We start from the raw sequence: 27,380 nt of genomic DNA, 5'->3' as shown, positions 1-27,380 counted from the left end.
GTAAGTCTAGTAGCGCTATAGAAATGTTTAATAGTAGTAGTAGGTCAATGGCTGGCAGTAAGGGCTCAGGCCAGAAATAGGTGCATGCTAGTTTTAATTTTTGCATATGCCCATTTCCTGGCCCATGAAAAAATGGCCTTTTTCCCAGCCATGGTAAAAAGGGGCCCAGCACACGCCAAAAAGACTCACCCACATTACCGCAGGCCAGTTTTTACCACGGCTTTGTGAAAGGACCCCTAAGTGCTACTGAATATAACTGGTTAACCCCAAACAAGCAATTTAACCAGCCAGGAGCCATTTCTAGCCAGTTAAATCACTTTGAATATCAACCCCTTAGGGTATAAACTTGGTACAAAGACCTAACTGTTTTCAGCCATATCCAATTGTTTTTTTCACAAATTTCCACGTAGCTTTCTTAGATTACAGCTTTATATTTCCTTCTGTGCTCCACATCTCTTAAAATTTTTCAATCCAGCATTTTCCTTCCATTTTCTCTTAAGCTGAAGAGCCTGTTTTAGTTATTATAAACCTGGATAGTTACAGGAACTATATTTCACTGGATTTATCGTGACTGCCCTTAAAGGAGTCAACTTCCAACTGATAATAAACTTTGGTTTGACTGTTATCCTCTACAATCAACTAAAGTGTTCTCAATCTGAAAATCCCTCAGATTTAACACAGATATTTCCTCACAAGAAATTGTTGCCAGGTTCCAATGAGTCACCTTTTTTTTCTCTCTTGACACCAATATTCTTTGAAAAGGCTGCCTACAGTAAAACTGCTCAAACAGTGATCCAGCCATCATTTAGGAAAAAAATTAACTTTGACCACCCCTTTAATAACTTCCTCAGAGTCAAGAGTAAATCCAGTATATGTCAACCCAATTTTATAAGCTAGAACAAGAATATATCAGTCACAAAGTTGCTCATTTTCAAAGCACATGGACTTACAAAATTCCATAGTGTCATAACTATGTAAGTTTATGTGCTTTGGAAATGAGCCTCAAAATCTACTAAAATCTACTCTTTTGCTCAGAATAGGGGATCAGGGGGATGTTAAAATTTTACTCAGTCACAGATAGGAGATATAGCACTAACAGAACACTGATCTAGGCTCAGGCAGAATCTTAGTATTCCATAGCACAGGGTCAGCACAAACATTTAAAACTAGTAAAAGAAGCCCTTTTCAGAGCAAATGAAACGGGCGCTAGCAAGGTTTTCGTCGCCAACACCCCCCTCCCTCCCTCCCTCCCTGGCCAACCCCTTCGTTGTTCTGGCATTGCTCCGCCCCCAACGTCATGACGTTAGACGCGAGGGCAGGGCCCGGAGCGATTTCCCCCCCCCCCCCCCACCTCCCTGCCTCCCTCCCTGCCAACCCCTTCATTGTTCTGCCATTGCTCCACCCTTGAGGGTGGGGCCCGGAGCGAAGTTCCACCCCCCCACCTCCCTGCCTCCCTCCCTGCCAACCCCTTCGTTGTTCTGCCATTGCTCCGCCCTCCCAGAGCGATTTTGGTGGCTTCACCACCACAAACCGTCGAACCTTTTTGAAGGAAGTCAGAGCTTGGCTTCACTGACGTCAGTGTCCTCAGAACGTTAAGGGTGAGTTTTATTATAGTAGATGAGCAACAGTGATGCTTTTTTTATGGAAAAAAATATGTTTGTTTCTTTAAACTTGAATGCCTACTTTTTTTTAATACCTGGATGCTTCATTTTACATAGATTCAGAAACGGATGACCTTAAAATCCTTGCTGAAGGCAATTATAAGTATGCCTCCACACTATCGCTGCTTATGCGTGAGCCACTTAATTGGATGGACGGCTTTCCTCTCCAACATGCTGTTCTTCACTGATTTTATGGGGCAGGTAAACAGTGTAAAATGACATGTTCATGTATTCATTGTGCATTGAGTTAATATTGAGTATATTATTTTTTAACACCATCTGCCACATTTAAAAAAAATATCCAAACAAATAGAAAAATCCACTTGCTGAAAAATGACTCTATTAATGGGGAAAAGGCCTCAAAGAGCTCCGAGATCAGAAATTAATCTCATGGGGCTTAAACAGACACCGTGGTCTTCTCTTCATCATAGGCCAAAAAACCCCCAAATGCCACAGATCTAGAAGAAAAATGTTTTAACCCGTGGTCAAAAAACAATTATATAATAAACAACAATATGTCGTCTGTGTGTAGAGCACTACTGGAGCATAGCGGCCTATCCAATGTACACAATTCCACTTACCTTTATCAGGTAGTGTTCATTGGGTGCTGCTCTCCACTGTGCGGACCTTCACTTGCTGCCCTGAGCCGACGATGGCCAGCGTTTCGCTGCTTCTTCAGGGTCTCAGGCTGCAACTTTGGCTGCCAGGTCTCTTTTCTTCCCTTCACGCACCAATTGGGTGGGTCTCATCCAGGATAGGAAAAGTCAGAGAGAGATTCTTACGGCCTGCGATCCTGAAGCAATTATTCAAAAAGCTGGCCACTGTTGATAACGGTCGGTTTGAAGAGATTGCGTGAAGGGAAGAAAAGAGACCTGGCAGCCAAAGTTGCAGCCTGAGACCCTGAAGAAGCAGCGAAACGCTGGCCATCGTCGGCTCAGGACAGCAAGTGAAGGTCAGCACAGCAGAGAGCAGCACCCAATGAACACTACCTGATAAAGATAAGTGGAATTGTGTACATTGGATAGCCCGCTATGCTCCAGTAGTGCTCTACACACAGATCTATTTGGCCGGCGACGTTCGATTATGCCCCTCAACGTTGTCTTTAATAATAGACTTAAAATAAGCATCTCTTGGGCTTATCACTTAGGCAACTTGCTATGAAATCAGGCTCAAAATGTTTAGTAAATCTTGCAAGTTATAGAATAGTTACTCTCTCTTCCATAGTCCCAAATCAATAACCCTAGAGGTCTCAGTGTGTAACTTGCTGGTGTAACAACTTTACACTGCAAGATTTATAACACCCATCTCCTCATCGACCAATAGATTAGAAATTTATGAGATAGATTTGCATATAATGGAAGGCTGGGCTGAAAACCCCTTGTATAGAAAATTAGTGGAACAGCATAGGATGGAATGTGATTTTTGTAACATTCACAAAACATTCCAACTTTTTTTTTTCTTACAGGAACACAATTAATTAGTGGCTTTCTGTAATTCAGGTCACAAGTACCTGGCAGAGCCCCAAAAAGTAGCAAGATTTCATACTTTTAAACACAGGGGATAAGCAGAGGCATTCCTCAGGTCAGCCTTAACAATGGTTTATAGACTTTTCCTTCAGGAATTTGTCCAAACCTTTTTTAAATACAGCTACATTAACTGATTTTACCATTTGCGCCAGCATTGTGTTTCAGAAAGGATCGTTTTTTCTTGCAGCTGGGGGTGGCAGTGGTGGAGTTTGGAAGGAATAAGTTTAAAGACCATGTAACATTCCTTGTGAGGGGGATGGGGATGAGGTGGAAAGTCTGTTGTACTGAGCTTTGCAAGTCTGCAGTGAGGAGCAAAGGCTGTGGCCTTCATGATGAACCAAGGTTGAAGTGAGGGCACAGGGTTCCCAACATCAAGGGATGGAAGCAACAACCAGGAGCTATCCTTCTTTACATGGAGGGACTAGTTGATGAGTGGAGAGTTGGGGGTCAGTAAGGTTAGAGGAGTAGAGCAGTGTGCGGAGAATCAGAGAAACCAGGACTCAATTCTCACTAATGCTCCTTGTAATCTTGGGATGTCATTTAACTTTTCATTGCTTGAGGTACAAACTTACATCATAAGCCCCCGGGGACAGGGAAATACCTGCACTACCTAAATATAAATCACCCTGAACTATTATTGAACGAGGCATGAGCTAGATACAAAATTCAGTCCCAATGTGATGTGCAGAATTTTAGCCTCATATAAATGTCTCCTCATTGACATTTCTGTTGTGGCATTGTATAATTGGTAGATGGTTGTCTTCAATAAAAATATAACCATCTACGTAATTGCTGGAAAACATGAACAGAGGACTTGCAAATGAGAAGACATGAATTACATGAATAAAATATCAACCTACTTGAATTGTAAACATGATAAAATCCAATTATATCATGTGACAAGGAATGGAAGAGACTAGTGGGGAATATTAACTATTGGTTGTACATTGGTTGTCACAGAAATCTTCCTCAGATGTAGGTCCATTAGAGCAACATGCAGGTCCCTGGAGTAGTCTAGTGGTGGGTGCAGTGCACAGCAGACAGGTGGACGTAGGCCTATACCTCCCACTAACACACCAGAAACCCACTGTACACACATATAGATGCTCACTTCACCCATAAGGGCTATTGTAGTGGTGTACAGTTGGGGGTAGTGGGTTTTGGGGGACTCAGCAGACACGTTAAGGGAGCAACATTAAGATGTGTACCTGGAAGCATTTATTTGAAGTCCACTGCTATGTCCCTAGGGTGCCCCATTGCTCTTCTGGGATGTCTGTGTGGCCAGTCTACTAAGAATACTGGCTCTTCCTACAACCCAATGGCTTGATTTTATGTGTTTTTGATTTGTACATTTTGTTTTTTGAAAATGGACCAAAAAGATAAACAAATAGAACACAAAAATATCTAGCAAATAGCCATTTTCCAAAAAAAAAAAAAAAAAGTAGCTGTTTTTCTGTTTTGAAAATGGCTTTATTCCCCACTTGAATTTTGGATGTTTTGAGCAAAACATCCAAAATTCAAGTGGGGAATATAGCCTTTTTCAAAACAGAAAAACTTAGATGTCATGCTAAGGACTAAAATACAAATCCTCACGCACATCTGCCCCAAGATTTGGAACAAGCGCTAAAATGCACGAATGACTACACAACCTTCCGCAAACACCCGAAAGCCCACTTCTTCAGAAAGTTGTTCTTGGACAAACCTACACAGACAGCCTGAACAACAACCAACACAACTTGCTGCTTGACCACTAAAAGATCATGAACTAAGCTCTTGACTACTCCAAATAACATTGTAACTTGTCTATTTATTTATTTATTTATTTTTTTATTGCATTTGTATCCCACATTTCCCCACTTCTTTGCAGGCTCAATGTGGCTTACAATACATCATGAATGGTGAACATATAATAGAGAGTAGACTTTTAGTGTTACAGGAGGATTTTGGGCAACATGATAGTGATAAAACATGATAATAGTATAACAAGCAGAAATTGTAAGACAGTTCTGAATAGATTTGGAGGAGTTGCGTGTATTCACATTGGTAGATCTTTGCGGTATGCCTTGTTGAAGAGATAGGTCTTCAGTAGTTTGCAGAAGTTCGTTAGTTCGTAGATTTTTTAAAAGTTGTGCGGCAATGTGTTCCATAATTGTGTGCTCATGTAGGTAAAGGTTGATGCGTGCATTAGTTTGTATTTTAGACCTTTGCAGTTAGGAAAGTGCAGATTAAGGAATGTGCGGGATGATTTTTTGGCATTTCTGGGTGGTAAGTCTATCAGGTCTGACACGTAGGCTGGTGCATCTCTGTGAATGATTTTGTGGACTAGGGAGCATATTTTGAACGTGATGCGTTCTTTAAGTGGAAGCCTGTGTAATTTTTCTCGTAGGGGTTTAGCACTTTCATGTTTTGTTTTCCCGAATATGAGACTAGCTGCAGTGTTCTGGGCTGTCTGAAGTTTTTTAATTATTTGCTCTTTGCAGCCGGCGTAGAGTGTGTTGCAGTAGTCTAGATGACTGAGCACCATTGATTGTACCAGGTTACGGAAAACAGTCCTTGGGAAGAAAGGTCTTACTCTTTTTAATTTCCACATTGAGTGGAACATCTTCTTGGTTATGTTTTTCATGTGCTCTCGAGTGTTAGGTGTCGGTCGATGGTAAACCAGGGGTGTGCTGGTAAATTGTTAACAGGGGGCTCTCTCTCGCCAGCAAAGTAAAAGAGAATTCAGGAGGGGCCCAAGCCCACATTTTGGGATCCATTTGTTAAAGTAGCCATGGAGAACCGGCTCCCAAAATTCTTAAAAACCTTAACAAACGGCTCTCGAGAGCCTGTGAGAGCCTGCTCCAGCACACCACTGATGGTAACTCCAATAATTTTTAGGGTGTCCGAGATTGGAAGGTTCAGATTTGGTGTGTTAATGGCGGTGAATTTGTTGTTGTTATGTTGAGAGGTGAGTATTAGGCATTGGGTTTTTTCTGCATTAAGTTTCAGTCGAAATGCATCCGCCCATGAATGCATGATCTGGAGACTTTGGTTGATGTCATTGGAAATTTCTTTTAGGTCTTGTTTAAATGGGATGTAAATCATTACGTCGTATGCGTATATGTATGGGTTGAGGTTTTGGTTTGATAATAGTTTGGCCAAGGGAGTCATCATTAGGTTGAATAGAGTCAGCAAGAGGGGGGATTCTTGTGGGACTCCGCATTCTGGTATCCATTTGGCTGAAGTAATCGAGTTAGATGTCACTTGGTATGATCGTGTGGTTAGGAATCCCTTGAACCAATTGAGTACGTTACCTCCAATTCCGAAGTACTCAAGGATATGTAGTAGAATTCCATGATCAACCATGTCGAAAACGCTTGACATGTCAAATTGTAGAAGTAATATGTTATTTCCAGTTGCAATCGATTGTTTGAATTTGGTCATGAGAGTGACTAGTACTGTTTCAGTACTGTGGTTGGACCGAAATCCTGACTGGGAGTCGTGAAGTATTGAGAATTTATTTAAGTAGTTTGTGAGTTGTTTGATCACTAATCCTTCCGTTAGTTTGGTTATTAAGGGAATAGATGCTACTGGCCTGTAGTTGATTAGTTCACTGGCACTTATCTGAAATAAACTGTAAGCCACATTGAAACAACATCTAGACTGGAAAATGTGGGGTACAAATGCAGAAATAAAAATATAGAAAATGCACCTACACAGGAAACAGGGCATTCCTCCTATTATTTATAGGAAAACTATTTGTCAAAATAAAGCTCATGTATTTTCCATTCTAAAAATTGAACCTTCTGAGTGAAGAAACCAAAGCCTTTTTTTTCTTACTATGCTTTCATAATGCTGCTTCAAAATACAGCTGCCAAATTGATATTTTGATTGAATGAATTTGATAGGGTACTCCATCTCTTGTTTGGTTACATTGGTTGCCTGTTCAGGCGTGGGTACTTTTTAAATTGGCTTGTATAATTTTTAAAATCTTTGACGGATCTTCTCCAGAATACTAAGAAGGAAAGGCTAAAGTGGTTAGGGCTCTTCATCTTGGAGAAAAGATGGCTGAAGGGGAGATATGATAGAGGTCTATAAAATAATGTGTGGAGTGGAACGGATAGAAATGAATCGATTGTTTACTCTTTCCAAAAATACTAGGACTTGGGGGCACGCATTGAAACTAAAAAGTAGTAAATTTAAAACGAATTGTAGAAAAGTTTCCTTCACTCAACGTGTAATTAAACTCTGGAATTTGTTGCCAGAGAATATAGTAAAAGCAGTTAGCTTAGCAGGGTTTAAAAAAAGGTTTGGATGGCTTCCTAAAGGAAAAGTACATAGACCATTATTAAAATGGACAGGGAAAATCCACTTCTTATTTCTAGGATAAGCAGCATAAAATGTATTATACTTTTTTGGGATCTTGCCAGATACGTTTGACCTGGATTAGCCTCTGTTGGAAACAGGATGCTGGGCTTGATGGACCCTTAGGCTGTCCCAGTATGGCAATACTTATGTACTTTGACCAGAGGAATGCAGTGAACATGTTTCCATATATGTCCAATTGTTTGAACTATGGGGAAGAACTCAGAAGGATTGGTTCACAATTCATTTATCACTTTGCCTTTTTTTTTAAAGCTATCAAAAGTATTTATGAAAACCAACTTTCTCCGAGGACAAGCAGGCTGCTTCTTCTCACATGTGGGTTGACGTCCACGTCGGCCCAGGAATCGGAATTTTGCCAGCAAAATAAACAAAGTTTTGCTAGAGTTTTTTAGCGCGCATGCGCGGACGACACACGGTACCAGGGGTGTCAAGAGAGTCAGCACCCGAGAAGTGTCGGCGCCGAGAGGATTGTTCCTCCTCGATACAGGAGGTGTCAATGCGTTGGTCTCCTAGCATCCCAGTACCTGCTCCTGAGCCTCCATGGATTCTGACACCGCCTGTCTCACCAACCCCGCAGACTTCTCCGATGGCGGCTCTCAACGAGCGCATCTGGGCCTTGTTTCCAGAATTTCTGGAGGGACTTCTACGACAGTCATCTTTGGTGTCGGGGGTGCTTGCGCCTTCTGTACCTGCTGCTGCAGCGGTGTCTGGCCCTTATCTTCCTGAGGCAAGGGTGGACAACCCCCTGTCCCTAGTGTCCTTAGTATGAGCGTCTCAACAGATCACAGCTTGGCAGATGTTGAGACTCCTGGGGCACATGAAACTCCCATGGCACACCTGCACATAAGATCAGCTCAATGGACCTTGACCTCCCAATGGTATCAAGCTGCGGGAGATCTAGAGAATGTGATCCAATGGTCCACCGACTTCTGGAATTCTCTGCATTAGTGGACGATTCAGACCAATTTGACCTTGGGATGTCCATTCCAAATTCCTCAGGCACAAAAAGTGCTGACGACGGATGCATCCCTCCTAGGGTGGGGAGCTCATGTGGATGGGTTTGGTCCTTTCAGGAAAAAGGTATTCAGATCAATCTCCTGGAATTGTGAGCAATTTGGAATGCTCGGCTTTCAGAGACTGGCTGTCCAACCAAATCATATTGATTCAGACAGACAATCAGGTTGCCATGTATTACACCAACAAGCAAGGGGGCACTGGATCTTGCCTTCTGTGTCAGGAAGCTGTCCAGATGTGGCTTTGGGTGCGCTATCTCGGCATGTTTTTTTTTTTGTTACATTTGTACCCTGCGCTTTCCCACTCATGGCAGGCTCAATGCTGCTTACATAGGGCAATGGAGGGTTAAGTGACTTGCCCAGAGTCACAAGGAGCTGCCTGTGCCTGAAGTGGGAATTGAACTCAGTTCCTCAGGACCAAAGTCCACCACCCTAACCACTAGGCCACTCCACTTATCTGGCAGTCATAAACAACAGTCTGGCCGACAGACTGAGCAGGATAATGCAACTTCACGAGTGGTCACTGAACATGGGAGTAATCCGCAAGATCTTCTGAGCGTGAGGCACCCCCTCGGAGGATCTTTTTGCCACTCAGATCAATCACAAGGTCCCTCAGTTCTGTTCCAGGCTTCAGGCCCATGACAGACTAGCTTCAGAAGCCTTTCTCCTCCATTGGGGAACAGGCCTTCTGTATGCGTATCCTCCCATACCTCTAGTAGGGAAGACTTTGCTGAAACTCAAGCAAGACTGCAGAACCATGATTCTGATTGCACCCTTCTGGCCGTGTCAGATTTGGTTCCCTCTTCTTCTGGAGTCATCCTCTGAGAAACCATGGAGATTGGAGTGTTTTCCAACCCTCATCACCCAGAACGAGGGGTCACTTCTGCATGCCAACCTCCAGTCTCTGGCTCTCACGGCCTGGATGTTGAGAGCTTAGAATTCGCCTCCTTGGATCTTTTAGAGGGTGTCTCCCGTGTCTTGCTTGCTTCCAGGAAAGATTCCACAAAGAGGTGTTACTTTTTCAAATGGAGGAGGTTTGCTGTCTGGTGTGACAGCAAGGCCCTAGATCCTCTTTCTTGTCCTACACAGACCCTGCTTGAATACCTTCTACACTTGTCAGAGTCTGGTCTCAAGACCAACTCCGTAAGAGTTCACCTTAGTGTGATTAGTGCTTATCATCGCCGTGTAGAGGGTAAGCCTATCTCTGGACAGCCTTTAGTTGTTCGCTTCATGAGAGGTTTACTTTTGTCAAAGCCCCCAGTCAAACCTCCACCAGTGTCATGGGATCTCAACATCGTTCTCACCCAGCTGATGAAAGCTCCTTTTGAGTCACTGAATTCCTGCCATCTGAAGTACTTGACCTGGAAGGTCATTTTCTTGGTGGCCGTTACTTCAGCTCATAGAGTCAGTGAACTTCAGGCCTTGGTAGTGCTTGCACCTTATATCAGGTTTCAACACAACAGAGTAGTCCTCCGCATGCACCCTAAGTTCCTGCCGAAGGTGGTGTCGGAGTACCATTTGAACCAGTCAATTGTCTTGCCAACATTCTTTCCCCGTCCTCATACCCACCCTGGCGAAAGCAGTTTGCATACCTTGGACTGCAAGAAAGCATTGGCCTTTTACGTGGAGCAGACAAAGCCCTTCAGACAGTCCACCCAGTTGTTTGTTTCTTTCAATTCCAACAGGAGGGGAGTCGCCAACGGAAAACGCACAATCTCAAATTGGCTTGCAGATTGTATTTCCTTCACTTATGCCCAAGTTGGACTGTCTTTAAAGGGTCATGTCATGGCTCATAATGTTAGAGTCATGGCTGTATCAGTGGCTCACTTAAAGTCAGCCTCCATTGAGGAGATTTGCAAGGCTGCAACGTGGTCAGCAGGATACCCAATGTGACAGTTGGTTTGGGCAGTTGGTGCTGCAGAATCTGTTCGGGGTTTAGAATCCAACTCCATCCCCCCTAGACCCATTTTTGTTCTGTTCCAGACTGCACTCTCAGTTAGTTGTTTATGGTTTCAGGTCAGTCTATGTTATGTCCTCGCCATTGCGAGGCCCAATTGACCAATGTTCATTGTTTTGAGTGAACCTGGGTGCTAGGGATACCCCACATGTGAGAACAAGCAGCCTGCTTGTCCTTGGAGAAAGCAAAGATACTTACCTGCAGCAGGTATTCTCCAAGGACAGCAGGCTAATTGTTCTCACAAACCCGCCCACCTCCCTTTTGGAGTTGTTGTTTGTTTGCTTCTATGCTTTCTGATTAAACTGAAGTAGCACGTTCATGCTACGGGCAGGAAGTCGCTCTCGCGCTAGAAGACTCCAGCAAAACTTTATTTTGCTGGCAAAATGTCGATTCCTGGGCTGACGTGGACGTCAACCCACATGTGAGAACAATCAGCCTGCTGTCCTGGGAGAAAACCTGCTACAAGTAAGTATCTTCGCTATATCACAAATGAGAATAACAAAAAAAACAATTATATTTTGAAAAGTAGATTTTTAATTTTTTTAATGTACTATTTACTTGTTTATAAGAAGGAAGTAAGAAAGGGTGCTATCTAGTTAGAACAGTGCAATATGTATGGTAAATAATTTATACCTCTTTAACTGATAATGTTTTTGTGTTCATCATGATGAAACAATGCTACATTAATTATTTGTATTTATTTTATTTATAGCAGCATTTATACTACTACTACTACTTAACATTTCTAAAGCGCTACTAGAGTTACGCAGTGCTGTACAATTTAACATAGAGGGACGGTCCCTGCTCAAAGAGCTTACAATCTAAGAGACAAATGAATGGTCAGTCCGATAGGTGCAGTCAAAATGGGACAGTCTGGATTTACTGAACGGTAAGAGTTAGGTGCCGAATGCAGCATTGAAGAGGTGGGTTTTAAGCAAAGACTTGAAGATGGGCAGGGAGGGGGCTTGGCGTAAGGGCTCAGGAAGGTTGTTCCAAGCATAGGGTGAGGCGAGGCAGAATGAGCAGAGCCTGGAGTTGGCGGTGGTGGAGAAGGGTACAGAGAAGAGGGATTTGTCCTGTGAATGGAGGTTACGGGCGGGAACGTAAGGGGAGATGAGGGTAGAAAGGTAGTGAGGGGCAGCAGACTGAGTGCATTTGTAGGTAAGGAGGAGAAGCTTGAATTGAATGCGGTATCTGATTGGAAGCCAGTGAAGTGACTTGAGGAGAGGGGTGATATGAGTATATCGGTTTTGGCGGAATATGAGACATGCAGCAGAGTTCTGAACAGATTGAAGGGGGGATAGATGGCTAAGTGGGAGGCCGGTGAGGAGTAAGTTGCAGTAGTCAAGGCGAGAGGTAATGAGAGCATGGACGAGGGTTCGGGTGGTGTGTTCAGAGAGGAAAGGGCGAATTTTGCTGATGTTAAAGAGGAAGAAGCGGCAGGTCTTGGCTATCTGCTGGATATGCGCAGAGAAGGAGAGGGAGGAGTCAAAGAAGACTCTGAGGTTGCGGGCAGATGAGACGGGGAGGATGAGGGTGTTATCAACTGAGATAGAAAGTGGAGGAAGAGGAGACATGAGTTTTGGTGGAAAGACGAGGAGCTCGTCTTGGACATGTTCAGTTTCAGGTGGCGGTTGGACATCCAGGCAGCAGTGTCGGATAAGCAGGCTGATACCTTAGCCTGGGTCTCTGCGGTGATATCTGGTGTGGAGAGATATAGCTGGGTGTCATCAGCATAGAGATGATACTGGAAACCATGAGATGAGATCAGGGAGCCCAGGGAAGAGGTGTAGATTGAGAAGAGAAGGGGTCCAAGGACAGATCCCTGGGGAACACCAACAGATAGGGGGATAGGGGTGGAGGAAGATCCATGAGAGTGAACTCTGAAGGTGCGGTGGGAGAGATAGGAGGAGAACCAGGAGAGGACAGAGCCCTGGAACCCAAATGAGGGCAGTGTGGCAAGAGGTAAGTCATGATTGACAGTGTCAAAAGCGGCGGATAGATCAAGGAGGATGAGGATGGAGTAGTGGCCTCTGGATTTGGCAAGGGACAGGTCATTACAGACTTTAGAGAGTGCTGTTTCTCTCAAGTGAAGAGGGCGAAAGCCGGATTGAAGTGGATCGAGGATGGCGTGAGAGGATTTTCCAATATGCATTGGTTCAATGTGATTTATAAGATTAAATAGAACATCAACAATTGATTTAGATCCCTTTTTACAAAGCTGCACAAGCAGCTGGCAGTGTGGTAATGTCGACACAGCCCATTCACTTGAAATGGGTTGTTTTGGCATTGCAGCGTGGCAGCGCTTGCATGGTTTTAAAAAAGGGGACCTTAAACTCTAACACATCAAGACAGTCTAATTGAAAGATAGTATCAAGTCTGATAATTAAAATTCAGTTATTATCCTCATAGTAAACCTTTTTTTAAAAAACGCTTTTAGATGGTTGCAAAAGTTTAAATAGTTATTCATACATCTTAAATCTTTGGGTAGTAAATTCCATAGCCTTGTACTTTGATAGGAGTCCAGCTGAATATAATGATTTATAAAATCTTTTCCGATAGCTAGGGTAATGACAAGTCAAATAATTTCTCATTCCTATTTTCACATTTCTTAATGATAAATTAATCAGTTCCCTCATATATCCTGGAGCTAAACCAAAAATAATCTGATATACCAAGGCACACAGTTTGAATACAATACGTGCTTTGATAGGCAGCCAGAGCAAAGCTTGTAATAACGGTCTGACTGTATTGAACTGTGATTTCCTAAAGATTAACCTAGCTGCTGTATTCTAAGCTGTCTGTATTTTTTCAAAATTTGCTCCTTACAGCCAGCTTAAATTCCATTACAGTAATCCATGTGAGTCGTTACCGTTGGCTTCATCAACAAACGGAATGCTTCTCTGGGGACATAGCCCCTAATTCTTCTCAGGGACCTTTTTACTAAGCCGTGTAAGCATCTACATGCGTCCAATGTGCGCCAATTTGGAGTTACCACCTGGTTACTGCGTGGCTCTTGTGGTAATTTCATTTTTGGCACGCATCCGATATGTGTATCCAAAAAATAATTTTTATTTTCTGGCGAGTGTCCACTACACATGCCGAGTGGCATTTGGTGCGCCTAGGTCATTACTGCTTGGTTAACGTGCAAGACCTTACTGCTAAGTCAATGGCTGGCGGTAAGGTCTCAGATCCAAAATGGACGTGTGTCAATTTTTATTTTGCCACATGTCTATTTTCAGCAAAAATTTTTAAAAAGGCACTTTTTGCAGGTGCGCTGAAAAGTGGATCTGCGAGTGCCCAAAACACGCGCCTACACTACCGCAGGCCATTTTTAACACACCTTAGTAAAAGGACCCTTCAGTTTCCACATCACTTGAAACATTCTGAAATCTGAATGTCACACTTGCAACTTGTTTTTCAAAGGTTAGTTTTTGATCTAAGACTACTCCTAGGACCTTCAAATTAATGAAAATGGGATACGTGATCCCATCTACAACAATACTGGAGTAGGTGATATTACAGTATGGGGATGTGACCATTAAAAATTGTTTTTTTTTTCTCTGTTCAACTTTAGCTGTATTTCTCTGTTCAGCTTTAGTTGTATTTCTAATCATTCTGTCCAAATTCTTTACTTCTTACTGTACTTTTATCATTTCTATCAACCCTGAGCAACTTAAAATCCAGCGATACTTAGCTTTTTCTGTCAGAAAAGGTCCACAACATCGCGCGACAAGGTCCCTAGTTTTAAAGTGTATTCTTTTCCAGTCTGCCTTTAGGTTGAATTAACCTTCCACAGTGTTTATTTGTTTAGTTTAAAAATTACAATCCTGGGCAGTATTCACCAACATCTATAATTTAAATAACAACATAAAAGTAAATACGTACTGACACTATTTTCTTTAGTTTGACTGCCTCTGAAAGGAAGCACAGCATGGCAAGATTTAAAATGGTTACCGTACACAGCAGCTAGTAACAGACTTCCATGTATCGATTCTCAAAAGGCCAAATGAACTCCCCTGAATTACATCAAAGGAACGTTCACCATTCAATTTCTGCATGTATTCTATGTGCTGTCACAGTATTAGCAGGAAAACCCCAATATAGGTCATGCAAATTTGAAAATGCTTTCCTAGATTTCTACAAGTCAAATCAGGAAGCTTGTGATTCCTGTTAATGCAATGTTCGACCATAGGTGCCTGTGTATTTTTTGCTACTGATTCAATCTTATTTTGTCCTGCTTATTTATGTCAATGAATAAAGACATACAATGAGATATAAAACATTGTCTTGTTTCTATATACATATGAAAAATATGGCAAGCAACTAAGGGGGGGGGGGGGAAGTTATTAATTTGAGCTATGCTGATAACTTTCCCCCTAAGTCAGCATATTGGCAAGCTGCGTATGCAAATTTGATACTTTCTTTGGAAAAATGAAGTTTGGACTGTGTGTAGTAATAAATCAAAACACTTGACAGTCTATTTATAACTACTGGCATGTACTGGCCTTATATGAAATGTTTCAGAGGAGCCTTTATTGGCTTACAAACAAGGACAGGATATTAAACATAAGGTTATAAGATCAAGGCTTCTGGATATACTCACAATGAAACGAATGAATTATGGTTATCATGTATTGAATGCACAAACTTTTAAAAAATCAGAAATAAATGAAAACATCTTATAAAAGGCTACTTCTTTTTCTTCAGGGTCCCGGACTGAGTACCTCCCAATTCTTTCCTGCAGGACAATTTCATAGCACAAACTCACAAAAACACAATTCCATTACCGGCATTTATATCTTGCTTATATCCAATTAGAATCAAAGTGGGTAACGCAACAATTAGATACAATCAGTTTGTTACATAAATCAGAAATATTTATCAAACAAATAAGTTTTCAATACTTCTCAGAAATTCAAAATATATATCTATACTCTGAATTTGGATTGGGATCAAATTCCATAATTTAGTAGCAAAATAATTATAAGAATTGTCATAGAAATGCTTAAAACGAATCTTAACAGCTAGGAAGCCAAAATGTAAAAGATAACTTGATCGGGTTGATGAGTGATTAGATGGATGTCATCAAAGAAACTTGATGGAAAGAACAACAACCGTAGATGATTTTAAATGTCAAACAATCCACATTAAATTCTATTGGGGCCCATACAGATAGCCAATGTAAATCTTTTAACAGTGGAGTGGCACAATACCTTCCATTAACTTAAACCAAGTTCATATCATAGCTGTGGCTGGGCCCCAGTCTGCGCACTGACCTCGGGGGCATCAGGGTGTGGGTCCACAGTGGTCTCCGGGGCGTTGGGGGGACCTCCTCTGTGTGGCAGACTGTCCACACTGCTGCTTTCGGTGCTCTGGGGTGCATCCTTGTCAGCGCAGGCCGTGCTCACTTGGGCACTGCCGGGGATGGAGTCTCCTAGGCACGTGTGCATGTCTGGAGCACTCTTGTATAGACCCAAAGGGGGAGGGCTACGGGGCACCCTCTGTTGACGTCAGCATCTGGGGCCCTTTTAAAGAAGCAGCACTTTCTCTCCCACTGCCTTCACAATGGGTTGCTTTGTTTCCTCCACCTGGTCCTGCCTTGTTTCCAGTCCTGCCTCTACCTGGTCCTACCTTTTCTCCAGGCCTATCTCTGCCTGGACCTGCCTTGTCTCCAGTCTTGTCTCCATCTGGTCTTGTTTCTGTCTGCTCCTGCTTCAGGCCTGTCCCCAAGGGATCTTTTCAGAGTCACCCCAGGCCATGATCTCTTTCAAAGGCTCTTTTCAGAGCCATCCCAGGTCCTGGTCTCCAGGCTTGTCCCCTAGTGCTCTTCTCAGAGACTCCCCAGGCCTTGGTCTCTGGGCCTGCCCCCAAGGGCTCTTTTCAGAGCCACCTGCTAGCTTAGCTCGCTTCTAGGTGTAATTCGTCTGTCAGCAACTGGGACTGCTTGGTCTTCGGGGGTAGAAAGGCAGTACCAACTCGACTGTGGCCCAAGGACTCACTCCCTGGAAACATGACAGATTATGGCACCAATGCCGCACACTAATCCATAATTCTATAACAGCACCTGGGCACCAAGATTCCATTATAGAATAGTAGCATAAGTTGGCATTGGTGCTCCCATTCTGCCATGTCAGTAGCAGGCATAAATGGGCACATCTACGGGCAACATTGGCACATCACATATAGTATTCTATAAGTTATGAGCATGAGTTGGAGACATTCCCATGTCCCTCCCTTGTTCCACTCACATTTATGCCTCCTTGCTGTTACATGCTAGTTTATAGAATACTGCTGAGCATAGTGCTAGCAGTTACATTCATATGTAATAAACCATTCCATTCATGGAGGATTTTTTCCTTTTTTTTTTGCATTCTAAAGTTCTAGTAAACCACAGTATGAACCTGCAGCAGCAGAGAGCTGCGACAGTTTTTGATTAATTGCAGAGATATCTATGGGAGTGCATGTATTTAAGGGAATAAGCACTTGAATATTGCATGCAGTAAGGTCTAGTGACTGCACCAAGATTAACAAAGGGGCCAGACATATATTAAATAGAGTTGGAGACAGGAATGATCCTTGTGGAACACCAGAATCTGGGCTATAAGGAGTACGGAGGGATTTGTTATATTTGGAAGATACTTGTAGCCCTCCCCTTTGTTCTTTCCCTCCCCCTTCTATCCTATCAATTATTGTAGTTCTCCCCACTGCCCTACGCAGTCATGCCTAGTTTTCCATTTGTCCACTTGCTCACCCCTCTTTTTATATTCTTTTAGATTGTAAGCCACCTTGAAGGTGCCCCAAAGAGTGGGATAGTAAACTACTAATAAATAAACTTGATAAACTTGATGTGTACGGAATATGTACCGTTTTCTATAACAACTAACAGTAATTGTGGAGACTGATCTGTACTACCAAATTCATAAACACACTTATCAGTAAATAAATAAATAGCAATGAACCAGTTTCCAGTGGGGAAAAGACCTCAGACACTGTGCAGTATTATAAGAGCCCCAGATTTCATTATCAGGGTCAAATCACTGCAGTAAAGGTTACTACTACTACTACTACTTACTACTACTTATCATTTCTGTAGCGCTACTAGATGTACACAGCGCTGTACACTTGAACATGAAGAGACAGTCCCTGCTTGACAGAGCTTACAATCTAATTAGGACAAACAGGACAAATAAGGGATAAAGGGCTGCTAGTGAGAATCTGTCAGAAGTAGAGGAGAGAGTTCTTATAGGACGCTACTGTGTTCCCCCCCCCAACCAGTCTGAGTCTTGGGGGGGGGGGGGAGATCCAACAGGAGACGTAGTACCCTACATCCTCCAAAGCACTCTGAGCCCTACAAGAGGCTGCCGCTGGGAATCCGTCCTGGGGTGGGGGGGGGGGAAGGGGAACCAACAGGAAGCATTGCGGTCACATCAAGTTCTGCCCTTATTTTCAGCGAAAACCGCTTTCACCAACTTCTAGGAAGTGTGAAGACAGAAGCGGAGCTCAGGTAACGTGGTCCGAGCAGCTTCCCGGCACTCTGACCTTAAAGGTGAACCTACGAGGCATTCCAGGACCCCCGGGGTTAGAGTGTAATCACTGGTCCGAAAAACCACCACTGAACAAACCATCAAAATATCAGTGTTCTCACCATATACTCCATCCTCCTTCCCCCCTCCCCTAAGACAATTATTGTGTAGGAGAAGGGAAGGGAAGGGCTATATGGCAAGTGCATTTCATCCCTGGTGAGTAAGTGCTGGACCAACTTCTGAATCGTTGGTCCTTTATAACGTGCAAACTAATTCATTGATTCTGTTATAATTGTTTATTTGACTTTGTTCTCCCTTTTGTTATTTTTCAGATAATATATCATGGCAATCCATATGCAGAACATAATTCTATATCATACCTTACATATGAAAGAGGAGTAGAGATAGGATGTTGGGGGCTGTGTATTAATGCAATCTCCTCATCTATATATTCTTGTAAGTATTATAGAAAGATGCCATTTTCTCTTATTTTCTCTTTATTGAATTTCTTTTAACATAACATCAAAGGACATATAAAATGAAGGGTTATTGTTTCTATGTTCTAGATGAATCAAATATGACATTAAATATATGAGTCATCTAGAACATAGAAACAAAAACACTTCAGAAGAAAACTGAGATATAGCCCACAATTTGGAGGAGGGAAGAGAAACAGAAAAATTGAAGGAAAGCAACCTGCTGCATCAGCTAGAGCTCAATCACACTAAACAGAGGAGAAAGAAATCAAACTTCTCAGTGCTGTACAAACTCCGCACTATTTTAGGGGCTCATTAATAAAACTGATCTTTTTTTCTAGTACCTGCAGGTGGTAATTTTATAAAAGAGTGGATCTAGATATAATAACAAGATTTACTCTGAAGGAATGCCCAAATCTCATAGTACGCAACCCAATAGAGGGCATGGTCATTGAAAGGGCATGGGTGGGCAAGGGGTATTCCGGAAATGTGGCACAGTGTTATAAAGTGCCACAGATGCATTCCCAAATTGGGTACCAGGAATTACACCTGGTTTCATCAGGTGTTAAGTCCTGGCACCCAAATTTGGGTGCGGGAATCGGTGCTACATATTGGGTTGAGTGCCCTTTATAGAATAACGTTAGATGCCAGTTTTTTTCCAGCATTCAAATTTGGGCACCATTTGCTGAATCTGGTCCTGTGCATGCAAATGTGTGTAAATACAGAGGTGGGACTCCTACTTATGCAGGTAACGTAAAGAATACTATTAATTACGTGCTTTCCTGTCATATTTAGATGTCTGCACCTATACCAGCTCTATGATGGTGTCCACAAGGCTAAAACAATGTAATAATGCTATATGTCAGTCGTAAATACTGTTACCACTAGGGAGCGCCCTAGTGAGTTTGTCCCGGTCCTAATGTTTCCACCAGCGCCAAGGACTGCTTGAGTGGAGTATAACTTTCTGTAGTGGAAAGGGCTGATCCTGAAGGACTCCCTTCCTACTGTGGTTGAGCTACCCTGCCCACAACTTTAGCATCTCAGGTATCAGCCACCCCCAGGCCTAGGCAGCTGCCTAGCAAATAACCAAGCTTCCACAAGGTTTGGAATAAATAAAATACCATTTATTCTGGGTATCACAACTTTCATTCACTTAAACTATGCTGCTCTCTTCACCTTCCAGAGAGTAACAATGCAACAAAAGTATTTCTTGGCTTCCCAGCACAATTATATAATAGAAAGTCAACTAGACCCTTACTCCTTGTTACAAGCTTGTAGGAAATACCTTATACAACATACAAGCCTCCCTTTAAACACATAATCTTCTATTACCTTTTGTACCAAAATTACCACTCCCAAGCTTCCAACTGCATTACCTCAGGGCTACTCTTTACCCTGAAGAGTAGTTCCCCAAACAACACTCACCTTTTCCCAACCAAGGGTAGCTCAGTTCCAGGGCAATTCCAGACCCCTTTTCACATTCAGGGCAATTCCAAACCTCTTCAAGGCTACCAAATACAATCTTCCTAGGCTTTTTCCTTGCTTTTACCTGCCTCTGATATTTTATTCCTTTTGAGACTATCAGTAACCCAAGGATTTTCAGCCCATCCTCGCTTCTCTTTCCTCTCCTTGTCAGTTCCTTTTTATAGTGGCTGTTAGCCCTGCTAGAGTGGCTCCAGCCATACCCTTTTCGTAGAACTACTATGATGATTGGCTTAGTAGTTTTCCCATCTGGGAAGAACAGGCTTGTGCACTACATCTCCCAGTAGATGCAGCTTCTTTCCCAGGGTGCCTGCTGAGCCTCTCTCTCAAGTCTGGTTCCCAGTTACCCCTCCCCCAAGGCTCTTGTGGTTGGTTAAAGGGACTTTTTCTGCAAACAGATGTCACATCTCTCAGGTAAGGACTTCTTTTAACCTTTGTTTCTGCTTTTCATTTGGACCTTTGAGTTTTAACTGGGCATAGCAACTGGTTACTTCCTAACCTCCATGACCCAGCTGATAGGTCACAATACACAAAGGACTAAATTCAGTAAATGGAGTACAAATTTGGGTACTGAAAAAAATACGCACTGAGCACTATTCTATAAATGGCGCACCTAATGTGGCACCATTTGTAGAACAGAGTATAGCACCAGGATCCATGCCCAACTTTTAGGCACAAGGATTTATACCAGTTGAACCCCCAAATTCTGTAATAGTGCATGTATTTTTAGCGAATGCCCCTGGCCCACTTTCATTCCCCTCCTATAGCCACGCCTCCTTTTCATTTGCATGCTAAAGAATTTACGTACACATTTTTATAGAATAACACTTACCATGATGCACATATAAATACAAATTGTTGCCACTGCGGTGAAGCTTTTATACAATGCCAAAAGATATGATCCTGTCTCTCATCTCCTTTATGAACAGCATGGGCTCCCAATTAGTTATAGGATCTGTTATAAGATCTTGTTGCTTACTCATAATGCTTATTATTGTAGGGCCCTTTTACTAAGGTGTAGTAAGCCCAACATGGGGAAAAATATTTCTGCAGGCGTTACGCTGCCTATCTACCGCCGGGTTAGCACAGGAGCCCTTACTGCCACGGTAAGTGCTCCCCCCACATAGCCACGTGGTAAGATCTGTTTTACTTCATGTCCATTTCTTTAAGCCTTTATACCCGCTGCAGTAAAAAGGGCTGCTATATGATGCCACCTTGTTTAGCTTTCCTTTTGATTCATAGTAACATAGTAGATGACGGCAGAAAAAGACCTGCATGGTCCATCCAGTCTGCCCAACAAGATAAACTCATATGTGTATACCTTACCTTGATTTGTACCTGCCTTTTTCAGGGCACAGACCGTACAAGTCTGCCCAGCAGTATTTCCCGCCTCCCAACCACCAGTCCCGCCTCCCATCACCGGCTCTGGCACAGACCGTATAAGTCTGCCCTCCACTATCCTCGCCTCCCAACCACCAACCTCTCTTCCCCCACCTGCTCCGCCACCCAATTTTGGCTAAGTTTCTGAGGATCCATTCCTACTGCACAGGATTCCTTTATGCATATCCCACGCATGTTTGAATTCCGTTACCGTTTTCATCTCCACCACCTCCCGCGGGAGGGCATTCCAAGCATCCACCACCCTCTCCGTCCAACATGTTCTCTTACATCTTCTACCACTGGTTGACTGGTTTTACGCTCTGTGTCCTGAGTTTGATTAGTCGCTTCTCTTGAGGTAGCTTTTTGTTGTCGCACTCCTGCTGTCTGGAATAATCTCCTTCCAGATCTTAGATCCATCTCCTCTCGACTTAAGTTTAAAACAGCACTAAAGACCTGGCTTTTCCAGTAGGCATTTGAATCACTAATTTCAAGGGTTTAAATTTTTTTTTTAATCATTTCTCATCCTTTTCATCTTTTTTCTCTCTTTTCCTTACCCTTATATGCTCAATTGTTTGTTTATCAACAACTATGCTACTAGTTCTATTTTTTGGGCTATTCATATCCACTCTTTTATTTTGTGCTTTTATTCTTGTTTTTATTAACTTTTCTATGTTCTGTTGTTTACATTTTACTGTTCACCATCTTGATATCTCCAGATCATTTGGCGGTATAACAAATGTTCAAATAAAATAAATACATTTTTCATTTCAAAGGAAGTTTTTCCAACAGATCAAGTGTACTGCCATGGGTGCTTCCATGGCACAGGCAAAGCAATCCTTTATGTTGCATGTTTCAAATAGACTTTTTAAAAAGATCAGCCAGTCACTCATGAAGTTAGATTCTACAAATGATATATAGATGATATTTATTTGCTCTGAAGGGGCAGTATAGAATGTTTGGAGGTATTTTTTTCATTGGTTCAATACTCAAGACACAAATTTACAATTTAAAATGCAATATGATTTGTAACAAATATCATATCTAGATATTTTGATTAAGAAAACAAGATATCATTTGATAACCACCATATACAGAAAACTAGTGGACAAAAATTTCCATCGTAAGAGTTTGAAAATAAAATTTTACTTACTGTCAGTGTTTACATCTCAGATGACTCTGCAAAGAGGTTGAGGACTATGAGAAACAAGCTATAAAAATGGGTGAGGGATTCAAAATAGAGGATACCCAAAATTCATAAAGAAAGAATATATCAGGGCTACCCTTACAAGTAGGGAATCTCTTCTTGATAATCATAATGACAAAACTACACCTGACATGGTCTGTATACTTAGATTTTCACACCATAAACACTGGCATATTCTCAAAGGTTACAATTACTTTAAGAACAAAGACCTCACTGTAGCCTATTCTAGAAATAGGAATCTCAGAAAGTTATTAGTACCCTCTACTTTACCAGAACAAGTCACTATAATCAGCTTCATTTCTGGCCATTTCAGGTGCATAAGAATATAAGTGTTGCCATACTGGGACAGACCAAAGGTCCATCAAGCCCAGCATCCTGTTTCAGAACAGCAGGCAATCCAGGTTACAAGTACCTGACAAGATCCAAAAACAGTACAATACATTTTATGCTGCTTATCCTAGAAATACTGTCAACAATTTAAGGGCACTTCTCTACTGAAATATAAACTCAAAAACAATATATGTAGTAGAGGATCAAAAAAGTACAATATGTTACAATAATTATAGCGGGTAAGTCTCATATATACTTAACGGCTGGTGTCACTTCACTCCCTTGGTGAACCTCTTGCCGTATCAATATTATAATCATCGACTTTTACCCCCAACCTACCAATACCTCAATTTTTCACTATTTTATTCTTAATATTATATAAAAAATTCAGGCAATGTGTTACTTATCTTGACTTATTCTCAAACGGGTGTGCTCTCAAACTGGATTGGCCACTGTTTGGAATTGATGGACCTTCGGTCTGTCCCAGTATGGCAGTACTTATGTATTAATGTCCAATTTAAATATTTATACATTTAAATATTGTTGGATCCATCAGAAGCGCACCATTCAACTTTTAGGCAATAAGCTTAGCCGTATCAAATTAGAATGAAGATGTAATCATCATTGATCCTTAAATACAAAATCCTTATTGATTACTTTCAAAGGAACAAGTACTTATCTTTTATTTATTTTTTATTTTTTTATTATATAGCAAAAGATTTTCTTAAATATTAGGAGACTCATAAACTGACAAGAATTCACGTTTGTGCCATGCGTATGGCGAAATGTGAATTCATGTCGGGTTAGTGAGTCTCCTGATTTTTAAGAAAATCTTTTGCTGTATAATGAAAAAAAAGAAAAAGAAAAAGATAAGTACTTGTTCCTTTGAAAGGAATCAATAAGGATTTTGTATTTAAGGACTGATGGCGATTACATCGTCATCCTAATTTGATATGGATAAGCTTATTGCCTAAGGGTTGAATGATGTGCTTCTGATGGATCCAACAATATTTAAATGTATAGATGTTTAAATTGGACATTAAGGGCCCTGTTTACTAAGCAGTGTTATAGGCGTATTTATATTTTTAGCATGCATTACCATGTACGCGCATTAACCATGTATGTGCCTACAATCCCTGTAGGCGCCTACATGGTTAGCGCGCATGCTAAATGTAGGCATGCTAAAAACACTAACACACCTTAGTAAACAGGGCCTTTATACCTTTGGAGTTAGATGCTAAATGAATATATGGATTGTTTACCTCCGCTATGTCATAGAACAATTGTGTTATTATATAGAACCAGATTTCTTCAGCATATTATATCTTCATAAATTTTTCTAGGTTCTAAGTCTGAGTGATTTCATCTCCAATAGAATTATTTTTAAGAGCAGTAATCTTAATGAATGCGATTACTGAAGAAAAAAAAGTTCCTGATATGCTGTTCTTTAGAATTTTCTTTGCATTGTTGACTTGTGTTTTCTTCCAGACTTGCAGAGGGTCTTGTTACCTTACACTGGATTGAAAGGACTTTATTTCATTGGATACTTTCTCTTTGGACTGGGCACAGGACTGATTGGGCTGTTTCCAAATGTCTATTCCACATTGGCATTGTGTTCACTGTTTGGTGTAATGTCCAGCACTCTATACACTGTGCCTTTTAACCTCATTACAGAGTACCACAGGGAAGAAGAGGTGAGTTAAATCCTAGCAAAGCACAACCTGGTTTCATTTAGCAAAAACTATATATAAAAGAAGTATAAACTATACTGCTCAAAACATCTACTTATCACAACTTGGATTAGTTTATCTATAGTATATAGGTCTATAAAATAATGAGTGCAGTGGAACGGGTAGACGTGAATCATTTGTTTACTCTTTCCAAAAATACTAGGACTAGGGGGCATGCGCTGAAGCTACAAAGTAGTAAATTTAATACTAATTGGAGAAAATATTTCTTCACTCAACATGTAGTTAAACTCTGGAATTTGTTGCCAGAGAATGTAGTAACAGCAGTTAGCGTAGCGGGGTTTTAAAAAGGTCTGGACGGCTTCCTAAAGGAAAAGTCCATAGACCATTATTAAATTGACTTGGGGAAAATCCACTGCTTATTTCTGGGATAAGCAACATAAAATGTATTGAACTTTTTTGGGATCGTGCCAGGTATTTGTGACCTGGATTGGCTACTGTTGGAAACAGGATGCTGGGCTTGATGGACCTTTGGTCTGTCCCAGTGTGGCAATACTTTTGTACAAGTTAATGTTAACCATTTAACAGGTATTTTTCAAGCAAGACTTAACTTTAACCAAATTGTTCTAAAAATCATTACTATCTGTAAATGCTTTACCATGTTCTGTACATACCTCTGGCTCTTCCATATTTTGCTGCTTAATGTTTGGCAGGTGAATGAGTTGTCTGAATCAAAGTCAACTATTTGGCAGAATGAGAAATTCAAAATATAAAATTTCTGAATAGCTCCAAAAATTCCTTGGACCAGCCTTCTGAGCATTAACCTCTAGGTTTCTAGATGTAGGCACTTAACATACAGACCCCTAAGTGAAGCAAGGAACATTTAAAATAAAACTGATTCCCAGAGCATATGAATCCATCACTGGATTCTCCTATTTACAGGCATGGGGCGGCAAAAGTGTATGCATAAAATGTGCAACTGTATTTTACATTTTGTGTTTTGTTTCCAGAAACTGCTGGATGATGAGAACAAAGAAGATAGACGTGGGAAGGGAGTAGACTGTGCTGCTCTAACCTGCATGATTCAATTGGCTCAGATTATTGTTGGTGGAGGTCTTGGTTTCCTGGTCAGTGCTGCTGGCAGTGTGGTAGTAATCGTGGTGTTTGCCTCTGCTGTGTCACTCTTTGGTTGCTGCTTTGTTGCCTTCTTTGTCAGATATGTGGAGTAAAAATATTACATTTCTGAAGTGTGAGCAGTGTTATTCTGTTGTGCCCATTTTTGTTTCCTGCAACTCCTTAACTGGGGGGGTTCTCAAACCTATCCTAGGGAACCCCAGCCAGTCAGGTTTTCAAGATATCCACAATGAATATGCATGAGATAAAGCTGCACACCAGGGAGGCAATGTATGCAGTCTTGATTTCATGAATATTCATTGTGGATATCCTGGAAACCTGGCTGGGGTTCCCCCAGGACAGGTTTGGGAATCACTGCCCTAACGTCTGCAAATTTCCTTGAAATTGTTCAACAGTGGGCCATTATGTGGACACAAATTTTCTAAGCACGTTATGTTAATTTTAGCATGAGTTTTCTTGGAGTCTTTGGTATATTCCTTAGTAAGATATGAACTCCACACTTCAGCATCCACAAGAAGACTCTGGTGTCCTTTTACTAAAGTGTGGTGAGCTTTGCATTTACCACATGTTAAAATAAAACATTAATGTACGTTTCGTGAAAAACTTTTGTGGTAAATGCAGGGGGGCATGCCCAGCATCTGCCCTGTACTTACTACACAGGGCAGAGAGTTACTGCACAGACATTGCATTATATGCAGTGCCAGATAGTGAGGGAACACTCAGACTATCAGGCACAACATGTAAGGGAAGGAAGGAAGGAAGGAAGGAAGGAAGGAAGGAAGGAAGGAAGGTCAATTAAGTGAAGAAGAGGGAAAATTGTCACCACAAGCTTTTCATCAACATGTGATTAATCTTTAACAAAAGATTATTTGCAGTTCATTGAGAAGCAAGAACAAACAGTAACATAAAATATACCAAATAATCTTAAGGGCCTTTAGATTAGTTTAAGGGCCCCTTTTACTAAAGCGTAGAGTGCCGAGTCTATTAGCATGCACTAAATGCTAAAAGGCCCATTTTATACCTATAGTCGTCTTAGCATTTAGAGCATGCTAAGCTTTAGTAAAAGGGCCCCTAAGTATCTCTACTCCCTTAACAACTCCAAATAACTAAACAACTAACCAATACTAAGATTCAAGCAGCAGTCCATCAGCAACATAGGGGCTATCAAGTCATTTGCACTGACTGCCACTTGCACAGTTACATAGAAACATAGAAACATTTAGGCAGATAAAGACCATATGGCCTATCCAATCTGCCCATCCATGTCATCTGCTCTACCTGTCACTCCCTTAGAGATGTTAATATGGTGAGGTATGTACATGATTATTTTCAAATTGTGTCATATAAAGACACGCCAATGAGGGCGCAATGGTGGCCCCCATGGCCACCCTACCCTTTTGAATGTAAAGGTTCTGCTGAAACTCAAAATAATTGTGGCAGATGACCAAAGTCAATAATTCACGCAATATTGTTATCTTAGAGACTAGTACCTGTGCTGCGGCAAAATATTCACAAGCTAACTTTATTACCACATCCTGCGGAATATTAGTGTACAAGGCTACCACTTCAAGCCCCACCAAATAGACACTGTCATGCCCATCAAGCGTCACACGGTCCAACATCTGAATAAACTGAATG

The 27,380-nt window shown here is 41.6% G+C and overlaps 1 protein-coding gene across 1 annotated transcript in view; it reads left to right on the top strand.

Moving 5' to 3' along the window:
• Window positions 1-25,837, top strand: part of SLC45A2 (solute carrier family 45 member 2) — an 80,313-nt gene extending 54,476 nt beyond the window's left edge. The window contains exons 4-7 of the mRNA XM_030192125.1: window positions 1,719-1,862; window positions 18,381-18,504; window positions 24,409-24,614; window positions 25,619-25,837. Coding sequence (XP_030047985.1) covers window positions 1,719-1,862; window positions 18,381-18,504; window positions 24,409-24,614; window positions 25,619-25,837 — 693 coding nt within the window. The remainder of the gene's footprint in view (window positions 1-1,718; window positions 1,863-18,380; window positions 18,505-24,408; window positions 24,615-25,618) is intronic.
• Window positions 25,838-27,380: the final 1,543 nt, after the last annotated feature.

Source organism: Microcaecilia unicolor, chromosome 2, assembly GCF_901765095.1.
Source record: "Microcaecilia unicolor chromosome 2, aMicUni1.1, whole genome shotgun sequence".
Taxonomy (NCBI): Eukaryota; Metazoa; Chordata; class Amphibia; order Gymnophiona; family Siphonopidae; genus Microcaecilia; species Microcaecilia unicolor.
This window is presented reverse-complemented; position numbering and strand designations above follow the sequence as displayed.